Raw genomic sequence first — 15,612 nt, forward strand, 5'->3', positions numbered from 1 at the left:
TGCACATCAACTTGGTGTAAAACTCCATAATCAATAGGATAGCGGACTGAAGTTACCCAGAAGACAGAGGCCAATAGTTTAAATAGGTGGACTTAACCTTTCTTTCAAAGAAGCGATTGACAAGATACACGCTGCTTAGCCTTAAAATGTCAGTAAAGTAACCTAACAGACCTCAAGGCAGCAAATCCAGATAGTAATTGTGCGCAAACTTATGGACAATTATTCCAGTTGAACCTTATGTTTTCAGACACTGCAGCAGAGAGGAGGAAATAACTTAGAAAAATAAGAAGCAACCAAACCTTCACTCATTTCTAAAATTCTATTAGAACCCTTTAATTTTTTATTTAAAAAAAACCCACAAAGGGACAGTCATAACTACAAGAAAAGGAAAAACCAAACAGTGGCCAAAGAGAGACACTGACAACAAATATAATACCCTGAATCTGAAAGGCATGTCAGTTTCCAAATATGCTCTTTTTATGGTTCTGAAATGTTAGGATACTTTCTCTGAGACTTCTGTTGGAACCAGAAGTTCTAACATACAGCAAGAGAGGCTGTTAACCCAGATTTTTCTAATCATGACCATAAGTGGAGATATAGAAAAATCTCAAAGAGAGCTGCTGTGAGATTTCCCAACCAAGTTTTCAGACTCTAGGTTGGGATATGTCTCAAAATAAGCCTCTTCATTTATGGAGGTTTGTTCAAACTATAATCCAAAGGCCAAAAGAGATCAGTACTGAGCAGCTCCCACTGTTCTCACTGGAAGCTGAGCACTCTGAAAACCTGGTTACTCCATTCAGGTGCACAACTAAGAACTGAGCTCTTTTGAAAATCTACTCCTAATGTTACGATGTTCAGCCACCTTTGCACTGCTGGAGATACACTCAGGTGCCAAGATTGGTAAGCACTGGCACCTTTTGTTAAGGCAAAAACACTGCTCTCAAGCCCCCCTTTCTGATAAGGAATTCAATTAAAAACTTCTGGGGCACAAGTGATATTATGGCACCAATTTGTATTATCTTCCAATAAGCATATATCTTCTGTGACACTGAAGTGGTGCAAGTTAAAAAACAAAATCCAGGGTCCTAGAACATGTCTACTTACCCTCATGGGGACCAGCAGATTGATGAAATTTGGGAAGACCAGAATAGCAATTTCAATGACTTTCAGTAGGGATTTCCTAGAGGTTCTATAAGAGGGTCTCCAGTGCCTAAGGAAGTTCCAATTTACTTTCCTTTTTATCTCCATTGTTAACCTTACGTGTGTATACAGCATGCACATATATACACCTCCCCTTTTAAGCTGAGGCTATCGATACATATTGAGACAACTTTCAAGTAATCAAAAGGGTTTGGACTCACTGGGAGGAAAGTAAATGGACAGACTCAAGATACTCTTTTCCTGATCCAGTTTTAATTACAATATTCACATGGTTCATTATTACTTTGAACAAGAATGGCTAAAAACACAGCAATAAGCAGCTGAACTTGGATAGATGCTATGAAAGGAGACCCACAAACTCCCTCCCATCATCCAAGCCAACTCCATGCAAAATTTTCCCAGAGTACCAGGTGGGAAATTACATATCTGAGACCAGTTATGTGCAGCCTCAAATGTTCCCTAGTTTAACTTTCAGTATGCCAACCTGAGTGGTGCCCCTAAAGTTTCAGTAAAGTATTTGATTTGTGCTTTATGTATGTGCGATGCATGATAAAAAAAATTCACTGGGGAAAAAACCATCAAATTTGCCTGATGGCATATTTGCATCTATTATACAATATACACCTTGCTTTGTGTTTCTGAAAACAATCCGCGTCATTCTGAAAAGAATGTAAAGAAATATTTGCCACAGAGCACAGAGGAAATGGAGAAGCAAAATAAGGCTGCAGTCTTTGAAACCTGTAGTGCATTATTAAAACTCAGTGATTTTTCTTCTTGCATTTAGTTAATTCATTAGTTTTTAAAAGTTACAGACAGGCTGCGAATTCTGGGAATTATTTTTTACACAAGTAAAAGTACATAATGTACATGAGTTAAAAAGAAAAACTGGAACTGAGTGGAGAAGCATGGAGGGGAGTTTTGCAAATCTGAAATCAAATGACACGGGAAGGCATTTTTTTTTGTAACTACAGAACTTGTTCAACCCAATAATTGGTATCACGCAGCTGGGTGAATTGAAGCAAAAGGTTCCTATCGAGGGCCCTTTTCTATTATTAAATGAGAGATGAAACAGACAATATTGACTACAGCTGAGCTCAACAGCTTTGAAGAAGTTCACATACCTTCAAAGATGGGAATGCTCAAGGGTAGGGTACATAATTGTTGTATCCCGAATCTACCACCTACCCGTCGCTATTGGGCTGGGTAGTCTGGGCTGCTTGTTGGATGCAGCAGCAGACAGAGAGATGTTGGGATTGATTTCTCATTGTCCAAGGAGCTTTTCTTCTTGTCATATGATCTCCAAATCTTGGCAGTGTCTGCAGCCATATCATATGGTCATTGAGAGGCCACTGCATGAGTGGCTTCAAGTTTAAAAAACAAAAACATGAAAGAAAACTTTGGGGGGGGGAAAAAACCTAAAAATTTGCCAATTGCTTTATTTAAAACAAGCTGTTTTAAACACATCTGAGAGTATTCAGAAGAGTTTTGGAGGCGGCTTATGCTGTGCTGCTATGGGGAAGGCTATTTGCTGAAGGTGGAATTCCATTTTCTGTTGACTGCACTGGCAAAAAAAGATGGTCCTGTTGATGAACTAACATCTGGATTTCTAGCACCAAATCTCGACTGGGCCACACATGGACTGAGTCAGGCAATTTCCAGCTACTCACCAGTAGATACCTGTCCACATCACAAAATTTGGTGGGATCTTTCTTATGAGCTGCCCAAGACAGAACTAACATGCTCGGAATGCTGTATTTAGGTTAACAGATTAATAGATTATATGGCAAGAAGACACCACTGTGATCACCCAGGCTGACCTCCTATAAAACACAGGCCACAGAATTTCCCTGAAAAAATTCCTGTTTGAACCTGAGCAGATCTTTCAGGAAAACATCCAGTCTTGATTTACGATTGAAGTACATTGGTAGAAAACTGTTAATCCAATAGGACAAGTGAACTCCAGAGCAGAGGGGCTCTTCAAAAAAAAAAAACCTGCCCTTCCAGCTACCGCTCATATTGCTAGTGAGGGGCCTTCAAACGTGGGGAGACAACAGCAGCATCACAGTAACTGCACTATGGTTCCTTCAACTGAAACTTTCAAAGAGGGCTCTGTGATCCCAGTCTTAGGGGCCAAAGTCCCACTGAATTCAGCGGGGAAGGAAGTGACCCTAAAGAAAAGGTCATATTCTGTACCACCTTCTGTTTTTGAGATGCAGAGCTGTACACATCTCAGCTGTAACTATGGCATCGCTACTTGCGATGCTATAATGACTTAAATTAGCCAGAAACTAAGTCCAGACATTCTACTAACCGCTGTGAAAAATAAATAGGTTTAACCTTGGCATTTTTGTTTCAGGCAGAAAGGCTTTCGCCTTCCAACAAAATAAAATGCAGGTAGTTCAATCTTTAGTTGGCTGGTCTTTAACACTGAGGTTAGCCAACAGTCACAGCTGGAAAACAAGGGACCAATAAAACAACCATTTACTCTAAAACTCAAGTATGAACACTTGTTTTTAATGTTTAAGGCTGTACGTTTATCTGCATTTTATGTTTATGTATCCTTTTTTATGGAGACTGAATGCCTGATCCTGCTAGCACATCATTCTGCATTTTATAACAGCAGCTAGTGCACTTTGCATGCACAGTTGCTGATTTCACAGGATGCACGGCTCCCAACACCTTCACACTCATTCCCATCCCAACCCACTGGATATCAGGGGAAAGTTTTAACCTTAATTCCCTACATTTTCAAAACACTGCTGGGGAGTAAAGCTACACAAAAGTCCTCTCTCTTTACCTTCAGTAACAGCCATGTGGCTAAATCACCAGCTACTTTTGGAAATTTAGGAGCAACAGGTGCTGGAAATACTAAGTGCACAAGAAACCGGACTCCTGAATTCAGACTCTCACTGACAACTGACCCTAAAGGAGCATGAAAATAGTTTGAACAGAGAGCCACAAATAGGTTCTTAGATCTTGAATCTTTTTTTTAAAGGAACACTGTATGGAGGGCAAGTGTCATCTTCAGGTTAACTCCTCATGTGTCTCTTTCTTCAAGAGAGTCACAATTCCTTGACTTTCTTCATAGATAAGACGACTTGAGTGCGGGAGGTAAAGGGCAACATTCAGCCCCGGTATATGCAGTTATCACTCCTAATTATCCTGGGTCTTTAATGATGAGACACACCACCCGTCAAATTCAGGCCTATTTTTTCTATCTTCACTTGGCACAACAAGCTACAAAATCTTCACTCACGGTTCTGTTCACCCTTAGATCTGCGTGTCAGAGCCTAAGGAAGTGCCTGTATCCGATGGGAAGCGGTGAGCTTTTCACAATCCTGACTGAATATAGCTGCCAGGTACAGATGACGCACATCTTCAGCTCCTTTTGGCCACCTGCCCGAGGTTGAATATAGGCTCCAACACCTTGAGTTTGCAACACTTTGCAAGTTTCACGTCCACACACCACAGTCTTCCAAGACATTTTATAAGCATTGGTGTCAAACTCTGGGACAAGGTCTTCAGATCAGGCCAGGCTCAAATGAGCACTCTCTGCACTGGCCTCTCCAGAGCATGGATGGGAAGCTGCAAGCATTGCATCTATACCAGTTGAGCTGACCCTATGAACTCCATCCCAGCATGCACTGCCCTATTTTTAGAAGTTACCCAAAAGCCTCTCAATACAAGATGACTGCTGGGCAATGTGGCATGGGTGCTTCAGGACTCCCAGAACAGTATAACAACAGATGCAGCATGTATGGACCTGACCACATTTCTCTGTCAAAAAACCCGTGTTGCTGCACACAAAGACAAGCAAGACAACCCACCATTTCATGCAATCAGCGCCACTGCAACTGCTTCTTGTGTGAATGTAACAATATCCCCACCGTGGCAGGCTCACTGCATTAGAGACTGCCATGGAGAGGTTATGGGGTGTCACAATGCTACCAAAACCTCCCTTCCACCCAGGGAACCAGCAAAGGGCCAGGCTGACCCAAAAAGTGAGCAGGGCCATGGTGACACGACCCTGGTCATTAGGGCAATGTGCAGATTCAGGGTCTCCCCTCCTCCACTGGCCAGGCTGCTGTAAAATCCCCAGCGGAAGCTGAAGTCGCCCTTCCCCAAAGGAACCGCTAAGAGGAAGCTGCAGTAGGGACTCCAATCTCCCATCCACCCACACTTAAGAATAAGCAAGACTTGCTGGTTCAGGGAGCTGCAGTTTCTAGTTTGCATCTCCTGACTCCAACTGAGGTGACCCTGACCTCAAGTCACCAAAGATCTTTAAGCCGAACTTTACTTATCCTTGAGCTAAGATCCCATTTCCTACAGGCTGTTTTTCCAGTACTGGCAGGAGTTACATCTAGGAAATTTTCCACAGGCTCACAAGAAAAGAGAGCGCGTTTCCTTGTGGGAAAAACAAAACAGTAAGATACGAATGGTGTCACTTGCTACAAGAAAGAAAAATGCATACTGAAGAGAGGAAAGGACTAGTGGCGAACCGTGGAAGGGAAGAGAAGAATAAATATGATTTCTAAGACAAGCAAGCAAAAAACTAGAAGCACTTAAATGGCCTTTTGTTAAAAAAGTGTGCAACTAAAAAACGGTCCCACTTAACATGCAGACATCAACAGCTGGAGAAATACAAACTTGAGTAGACTCTGTTAGTAGCATGTGGCATCCTTGCTAAACAACGTTGCCACAAAAGCAGGGATGGCCAGAGGCAGTTTTTACGACCCCATGAAAAACTAGTTAGTCCCAGTTGAAGGCATTTTTTAAAAACTGTTTCATTACACACACCCCATTACATTTAGTTTTAGTTACATATTCAAATTGTGGTTATATAAGGCAGTAGATTCATCGATTTTATTTGTACAACCCTAAATTAAAGTACAACTGCAGTGGGTGTACTGCTAATATATGTAATTATTATACCGAACATCAGAACGTCTGCATATATTTGGTTCGGTATTTTCCTCAAAAAAAGTATACATGTCATGACTCATTTCCGTTTTCAAGATAATATAAAAGTCAAAAACATCTGGTTATATGAACATGACAGTAATGCAGAGGGGTAGGCTTGAAGCACTAAGCAATCCGAAGCAGGCAGAGTTGCAGATTGCCAGTCCAGGTCCACTTGGCCACGCAGTATTCTGTAGCAGAAGACCAACTTTGAAGCAGTGGATAGAACGAGCCTATTCCTCAGTTTTGAATGGATGTAGCCAAAGTTTGAAAAGATTCATTCCGTGCTTGTTGAACTTGGATGCCACCCGTTCCTCTCCCCCTCGCCCCAATTTCCCAGTTTAAACCAGATGTAAGCCGGTATTTACCACCACCTTGTCCTAAACTCCTTTTTCCTGGGAAACTGCCAACACTGCACAAAAGTTCCATGGTTTTGTGTCAAACAAAAAGAAATGGAGCCCTAGAAATTTCTTTAAATGACCACGTACCAGACCTGAACTAACACAATATTATTCATACCCAGTAGTGTCCTGCTACAGAAATAAATACAATATAGAGGCAATGTGCTAGAAGCTCTAGCAACACTGTCTCAGAAGAGAGAAAGAACAGAAAATAGAGTGTGTGTGTGTCGGGGGGGTTGTTAACCTTCAGGAGCCCAGCTAATACGCTGCTCAGATGCAAATAACGAGGAGTCTGGGAGCAGAGGAACAAGAAACCATGCTAGGTCAATCCTCAGAAGCTCACTCTTCTATACAATTAGATGGAGGAAAGAATTTCTGCATTAGAGTCCTAATTCAGCAAAGCACTGAAGAACATGCTTATCCTTAAAGTACGTGCCGCATATGCTTAAGCGCTCTGCTAAATAGGAATAATTTCCTGAATATGGGCCAAGCCACCTCACCATATCTGTGATATCAGTAATGTTACCCCTTGAGTTTATACCATCAGGTGCTAGCACAAAAAATAAACCACGCAAAACCTCTTCAACTTGACATTTCTTTCTACTAATACACTGTATAATTATCTTTTATTGTTCTGGCAACTTAACGTTCACAATTCAAACATTTGACGATTATTAAAAACAACTATGGCTTTGTAAAGGCCCCATTCTATCATCATTGTATTGACGGTACCTTGCTCTGAAAACAAACAGCTCCACTGAAATCAGCAAGACGACATGAGGAGCAGTGGTAGGAACAGGCCCTGAACAAAGCTCAACTCATCACTGAGTTTTGCCAGCTTTGTGATATATGGAAACCTGCATAGATGCATATTTCATTTGTAGGGAACCAAAATTCAACTTTGCATTTGTAATACATTGTACAACTGGCAAACCTTGTTAAAAACTTTCTTAATAATATCAGATATTTAAATACATAAACAACAGGTAACTTGCTAAATCTAATTCTTTAGTAATAGATGCTTTGAGGGATTGTTAATGAGATTATGGGGCCTTTCACCTGTAGTTTGACAATCTGACTTTGTTCCAGACTGGAAGCTGTTACCATGTGTTGGCTCTTTAGTGACCTAGTGAATGAGTTGATGGTCTTGGTCTGGTCCCTAGTAGGAAGGTGTCTCCATCAAAAAAACCACCACATTGATTGCCTCTCATTGATAATTTCACTGGCTGACTTAGAAGAGAGACAAGAGTCTGGCTGGGAATGGAACCTGAACTACCCTTTCAGCAATAGCAGATGGAACTTTGAGAAAAGAGCAGGAAACGCTGTTGGGGCATCCCAGGGTCACATGAACTGCTATTGCTGTATCTAGTCTATGCAGAGAGCATTTCCAATCTCTCTGGCTATTACTATGGTAGGGCACATTTAAGAATTTTAACTGCTGTGTTCCCCCTTTCTATGTTTCCCCAAACTAACCTATCCATGTGCAGTAGCTCGTCCCTCCTCCCCATGTCCCCAATCACTGACTTACTTAGCCATCCCACGCTGGGGCTGCGCTGCACTCGGATTTCATCATCCAACGTGCGGGTTGCTAGGCAGGGCACAGAACTCTCAAGTGGGCTGCGTGCTTTAGTGTTGAAAGCAGAAGACAGTGCAGGAGACAATGGCAGCAGCGAGGAGGAGGAGGAGGAAGAGAGCAAAGTTAAGTAATAAAAAAAAATGAAGGAAAAAAAGCTAAAGCAATTGCACGAGCAAGTTAGGAAAGACAGTGTCAGAACATTCATGTTGTTAAACACACAAACCCACCTCTCCACACAGCAACATTGTTCTGGGAATAGCTCTTGAGAGGGCATGAAAAACCCCCTTCCAATTTCACTCTTCAGCACTTGGGCACCGTGTCTTGTAGGTTAATACTGGTCAAAAATTAGACATCTAAATCCAAATTCATTTACCAAAATAGAAGAAGCCTGAATTACAGAGCAGCCCCAGCTCCCAGTGGAATCAATAGGAGCTGCAAGTGGCCAGCATCTTTGAAAAATTAATCAGTTCTCTTTAGGAGCCCAGCTTTGAAAATCTTGGCCGCTGCACATAGCCAGATATATACCAATTAGTGTTCTGTAAATGTACTCCATTTAAATAATGCTAATGACTAATTCTCCTGCTCTTTTCAAATATCACTTGAAAACATCTCTTTTCCTCCTTAATCTCTCCCCCTGTGCTGTTATTTAACTCTGTTCCTGTATTATTCAACTCTACAGAGACTTGGGACACAGTATGTATGAAAGACACTATACAAAATAAAGCTGTATTGTACTATACAGTAAAACATTTAAAAAAAAAAGTGTTCCACTGTCAATATCCATCATTCTTTGTTGTATTCTTGAACACATTCTGTAAGAAGCATTATAATAAACATGATTATTTTAAACATTTCTACTTGCAAACTACTCATGTCAGCTCAGAGAAAACCAACCAACCCAGCTTTCTCCTCCTGGCAACCCTCTACATAATGTGCACTAGGTATTTAAAAAAACCCACACACAATACACACAGTGCTTTGTAACATGGCATTATGTATTAAGGACATGCACACGTGCACACACAATTTTCTATTGCCTTTTTTCTGCTCATTTTGACTGATTTACTCATTTATCTGGCAAGCTGTCGGCTCGCATGGTGTCGGTGTTTCAAGATTCTAGCAAGAAGGAAAACTAGCCCTCTACTAATGGCTAAAATGTAGAGTACATTGCATTTTTCAGCTTCAAAAAACACCGATGAGCATTTACTAACTAATCCTCATATACCTGTGTAATGCAAGGTCAGTATTATCCTCATTTTACACATTGGCAAACTAAGGTTTGTGCCAGGGCACACAGTGAGCCAGTGTCAGAGTGGGGATTAAAAACTTGGGAATTCTGGTCTTCCAGTCCTGTGTGCAGCCCAATACATTAACTAGATATTCAAAAGCCTCTAAAATTTCAGGCCTGGAATGCCTTGCCAGATAGCCAAAGACTGGCTGTGAAATCCAGTGCCTAAAACTATTCTTCCATCTTGCTTAATAATGCTATATTCAGTGACCAGAAAGGAAACCTTAAAATTAACATGAACACTCAAAGTCAACTTACAAAATGAGATGCAATAGTGCAGTCCTCTTCCTCATGCTGGAAACCAACATTTCGATTAAACATTTTTGAAGTTAGTGTTGAAATTATTGCAGATTTTATTAACAGAAATGAAGGACGGTGCCTTTGAAAGAGCAACTTTTGGTAGCTCCAGCCAACAAGATCCAAGTGGAGATCTTTGCCTTTTATGCTTTTGATAACCATCTGCCGCTTGCTCAAGCAACAGAGTACTTGAAATAAATAGCCCATATTTACTCTCCTCCATCAAATTATTATGATTATTAGGAAATTATTATGATTTTCACAGCCTCTTTCATATCAGTGGATCCAATCAAAGCAAAATGATTTCTGGGGAAGTTCCTCTTGAAACAATGTTGGCTGGGCAAGACCAAGTCTCAACCCTAATTACACGTTTGTAAATAAAAACATTTATTGCATACCTTTGCCATCGAAGGATTTTAAACTTCAAAAGTGTTTTGGCTAATTTAATCATCACTATGTCTTTTTAAGAGAAGTAATTAAACAAATGAATTAGGAACAGAATGATTGTGCCAGCCCTTGTAATGACGAGATGGTCATCCTGGGTGAGATTTTCAAAAGGCACATAGGGTAGCCAGTTGCTATTGAAAGTCTATGGAAGTTAGGAACCTAGCTCCTATTTGTGCCTTTGAAACTCTCCCCCTCTTACAATGCTGAATTTTACACACATTTCACAAATCTCCAAGTGATTTTAATGAAAGCGAATATGAAAATGGATTTTCAAAACACCGCCATGGTCTTTCCCAAACTATTTATGCATCACATCAAATTGTAACAAACCCATAGTCTGCAATTCAAAGACATCGTGGTCACTAGGTGAGCTAGAACCCAAGTTCTTTGGATCCAAACATATAGGCCTCTACCACCTGAGCTGCAGATTATCCATGAGACATCAGCAAGAGCTCCTCTGAGGACTAGCCAATACAGGGCAACCATTGAACACACTGAGTGAGTTGCTTCTTAGGAGTCATCCCATGGAGACTTCATGACTGCGCATTATAAAGTGAGAGTACAACAACAACTAACTTAAGAGTTAAGAAATTATTAAACTTCTGTTTGTTCAAGTTCTCCTACTGTGTAATGTATACAGAACTCCCCAGATTCCTTCCCCACAAACAACATGAACAAAACCAAATATGCCAAAGAGATATATAATAATCAGCCTAAACGTGTCAATGCTTGTAATATCACCAACTCCTTTGTTATAAAACGCAGGGTTTGCAGGACTGAGTCCCTCTTAGTTTTATTATATTACTGATTTTGCTACCTCAATCTTAATATAAATAAATAGTCCATTTCTCTGTTTATTGTCTAATAATTATTTCTATATTCCTTGTTTTTCTTGCTATCTTTGATAGCATACAGGTTAAAGTGTATCAATCCTAAACTGGCTCATGCTCTTGTTCTAAAAGAATAAAAAATAAGTTTTTAAAAAAGTCAACCCTTTTCCAGATAAAGCAAGTTACAGGAGGTTAATTTTCATACCATTTAAATGATTCAAAACAAAATTACTTGTAATTCCAGACATGTGACAATTAAAGGAGAATTACATTGCAGTTGTTTAAATGAAAAAATGCTCTTTAAACAAAAATAGGCAATAATCCTAAAAGAGGCTTTACCTTCAAGGGTTTTTTTTGTTTGTTTGTTTGTTTTTGGGGGGGGGTGTTGTTTTTAAACTGTTCTTCCTCCTTTTAGAATAGTAAGTGACCTAGTGCTAAGGAGGAGGAGATAGAGAAGAAAGTGAAACTTCTAAGTTTTATTTTCCAAACCAAACAGCAAAAATGAAAATGGATAACAGGTAAATTTTATTTTCAAAAATTATTTCCATAAAAAAAAATATTACTTTCCTCCTGACAGTGTCCCATTAAATATATAACAGAGTTCAATTCTAGAGCTAGCAGCAATTAACAAAAATAGCCCATGACCCTGCAAACACTTACATGTGAGAGTAATTTTATGTATGGCCCATGGAGGACAATGGTGACTCACACGTGTGTTTGCAAGATCAGGGCCACAGGCTAGTGATATGTAAAGATAACACAGAAGGGGAGCTGTAGCACAGTAGGAAGATCCTAAATCACTAGGATGCACCACAACTACTAATGTAGCCCTCACACTCAAGAAAATAAACACTGTATAAACGGCTGCTCTGTTCTAAGTATTTTACTTTAAAGATGTAGGTGTTGTGAATAGAGAGAACTATTTTAAAATGCAACTTACATGAATGAGCTTTTAATAACTTCCTAAATTAAAGTGTTTAAAGTGGGGAAGAAGTATTCAGGAACCTTGGTCAACTGTAAAGTATTACTACTTCACACAGAGTGGAAAACAGGGCCAGCTCTTAATGGAACCTCAGATAAATTCCTGTTGACTATCAAATGAAATATTCACAATCAAATCTCTCGCCTGCTTTACTGAAGGGGAGAGCCTTTGTGGACTGATGAACTGGATTATTTTTAGGCACAGATTTAGAAAAGCATCCCTATTCAGGAAAGCATTAATGCACATGCATAAGTGCCTTCCCAAACAGGAAATGCTTATGTGCCTTTTCAAACTGAGGCCTCCGTGAAGATGCAAGAACACACCAAGGATACTGCAAAGCAAACATACAGCAGACCTTCCCTAATCTGCACTAAAGGTTCAGTAGGTAAGGGTGCCCAGGCAAGATTGGAAACATTTGTGAATTGACAGCTCTTGGGGGTAGGGAAGAGCACCAGGACTGCCAACCAACTATAGCTGTTCTAATCCTTACATCAGGCCCTTGCTGAGGGCTTGAGGAGAGTCCAGCAGCTCAGGTGGTACTTCTCCATCAGTCTGTGGGGACGCCGGCCCTGGCACAGAATCTCATTGGTGTGTGCTGCCCCAAAATTCCATTGCCATTGAGCACTTCCATTTTGTCTAAAGGGCAGGTTAGGCGAGGCGTGACCATACATTAAAGAATCATTGTGAGCAACTGGGTCTCACCATGCACTGAGGCTGCCAGGTTGGCCTTCCTTGGGCAGCCATTTATTCTGAAAGGACTATTCCTTCCCTCTTTAAGTTACTGCAACATGCATGATTATAAATATTTACTAGATGTTTTCTATTTTTAGTTTATAAAGGTAACGTTTCCAAAAAAAAGCTATTGGAAATCCAGTGGCAGATGGGCAATCCACATTTAAAAAAAAAAAAAAAGAGTATAGTCATACAGTTAAAATATTGTTTAGTAATGAAAGATTTTCAGGAACAATTTAATAAGACTGGATAACATGCTAAATCATGGGTTCCAAACACACATTTAAAAATCTTTATTGCACATTAAGTGCCAATAAGATATAAATAAAATGTTGAGGTTTAACGGACATGTAGTATGGCATATAATCTAGTTATACCTCATTAAATGCGACTTCATGAATACTTTTTTACTGAACATACACATCATTGTATAAACACAGTCAAATTAATGGTAACTTTAAATTCAGTTTGGTAACTTAGTTTAAATTGTTTTAAGGGTGGACTGGAGGTTAGACGTTATCTGTTCTAATATTGCCAGAACACAGAGCAGCTGTTTAAATATCTTATCAGCCCATAAACCTATTACACAGAGAGGTGAGAAGTAGGCAAGGCACAAATCTCTTCTATGGAAGAACTATCACTGCCATTCTCATTATCCTCCTATACACAGTAGTAATAATTGTATCATTAAATTTATTAATCTTATTTAGGTTATTGCTGATTATTACTTTTAAACCAATCTTTGTACTTTTGAATAATTTAAGCACTGTATCCAGATGTACAGACACTCTTTTCTTAAACTATGTATTATATCATTTTAACATTAGCTTTAATAAAAAAAATTAAATTTGTATGAAAGCTTCAAAACAATGCAAACAAAATTGAACTGTTGAAAGGAATCATCTACGTGGCAGAAATCACCATGGGCTGGTGGCACTTTTACTGTTGCACCTTATAGACTAACAGATGTATTGGAGCATGAGCTTTCGTGGGTGAATACCCAATTCGTCAGCTCCAATACGTCTGTTAGTCTATAAGGTGCCACAGGACTCTCTATTGCTTTTTACAGATCCAGACTAACACTGATACTTTTATTGTTATCAGGCATGAAGACAATCAGCTATTGTCTTGTTCTTATTACATTTCTATAGGTTTAAAGGCCAAATTCTGCCTTCAGATGTCAATGTGGGTCACCCACTCAAATCCATGCAGTGATGTATATGCATGCAAAGGCAATGTTGGTTTTATCTTTTTTTTTAAATTAAAGCATTGATAAATAATAATAATAATGATTATTATCCTTAGTTTATATATAACCCTTTTCAACCTTAGAGCTCAAAGCACTTTATTTAAAGTTTAATTTTTTTAACTTCAAATTCATAACACTTCATTAATTTATTCCCCCCCCCCGCCCCCATGTATAGATGGGGAAACAGAGGCACTGAACAATTAACTCATTTGTCCAAGGTCACCCAGCAGATCAGAGACAGTGCCAGGAACAGGACTAGGTCTCAAGTCCTGTTCAGTGGAGCCACTGGACCACAATGCTTCTTCCAACACTAAAAGAGAAGTGAATGAAAAATCTAGCCATTATATTGGTGACCCAACTTGCAACTTGAGTAAGGGGTGTTTTTTAGGCTAAAAATTAATTTACAGAAAGATGAGGGTTATGTGCTTATCCCTCACTCACACAATTTCCAAAATATATCAGCGATGATTTTTAACCAGTTCTGACAAGAAACTCAGCTCTCTACAATACATAGAGGAAGACACCATGATTGCCTCCGGGGCTTACAAGCTATGAGAGATAGAGAATACTGTTAAGATACATGATACACAACTGATCTGCTGATGATTCCATTGCATAATGTTGCAGGGTTTTGGGGCTGATTTTTGTTTGGCTGGGTTCTCTGTTAAATGGTTGGAGATTTTGATGGTTCATCACCGAAGGGCTTAGCTGCGAAAGTGAAGGACTGAACGAAGAGCTGGCACAAAAGAGGAGGGAGACCATTCATGCATATGGGGCAGTGTTTTTTTTTTTAAAAAGACAGAAAACCAAGTGTGGGAGAGGAATGCACATTTTATACAATGTACTTTTCCCCTTTAGTGTCAATTAATCCCTTACCAGTTCTGAAGAGTCTTTAATCCTAACCATGTCAAACAGTAATATCAGATCATCACAAGGGTTTCTGGCACTCCTGACACCACAAACAAACCTGTGGAATTCACTGACACTGGAGGCCAGAGACAAATACTAGGGGTGGACTATTTTTATTTGTAATTAATAAAAACATTTGTTTGATTACTACGTGAATTACTGTGTGCTTGGGACCTCTAAGTGCTACTGTAAGAGGTTACACTCTGAACAGTTATGCACATTAAGATAAGGGCAATCAAATCTCAATGGTTTCTGTGGGATCATAAAAGAATTAAGTACCCTGAACCAAATGTACATTATACAGGTGGTTAGGCGCATGACCAGCAGTTTATACATCTTTCTCTGAAGCATCAGGTATAGCATGACATTTCTGCTTGCAATATGGGCCTGATCCGAAGCCCACTGAAGTCGGTGTAAGTCCTTCCATTGACTTCAATAGCTTTTCGTCAGACCCCATATTCTTTGGGATGAACCAACCATCTGATCTAACATGGCAAATCCTATCATTCTTTCCTCTATATTAAAGTTTAGCATGAGTATAATTTTCTCTACGGTGCTGTTGGAACCAAGTCCTCCTTTTTCACTCTACCAAAATCTCATGCAGACATTCTGAAAAAGTTCACAACCAAGACACTCCCTTGATTGATTCTACTCCCCCCTTATTTTCTCTGTCCGAATGCAGCTTTATTCAAGGCACTGGTATGCAATAAGTTTTTTTTATTATTGAAAGCAAGTATTTCTCTCTTGCTCTCTCTCACAAATACACACAAATAAGCCCCAA

At 39.7% G+C, this 15,612-nt stretch overlaps 1 protein-coding gene across 10 annotated transcripts in view; it reads right to left on the bottom strand.

Moving 5' to 3' along the window:
* Positions 1-15,612, bottom strand: part of SLC4A4 (solute carrier family 4 member 4) — a 291,521-nt gene that overhangs the window by 105,670 nt on the left and 170,239 nt on the right. For 6 of the 10 annotated variants that reach the window (XM_039542307.1, XM_039542309.1, XM_039542301.1 and 3 more), the window contains one exon: positions 8,050-8,145. The exons of the other annotated variants lie outside the window; for them this stretch is intronic. In XM_039542307.1, coding sequence (XP_039398241.1) covers positions 8,050-8,145 — 96 coding nt within the window. The remainder of the gene's footprint in view (positions 1-8,049; positions 8,146-15,612) is intronic. 10 annotated transcript variants of the gene reach the window in all.

Source organism: Mauremys reevesii, linkage group 5, assembly GCF_016161935.1.
Source record: "Mauremys reevesii isolate NIE-2019 linkage group 5, ASM1616193v1, whole genome shotgun sequence".
NCBI classification, from domain to species: domain Eukaryota; kingdom Metazoa; phylum Chordata; order Testudines; family Geoemydidae; genus Mauremys; species Mauremys reevesii.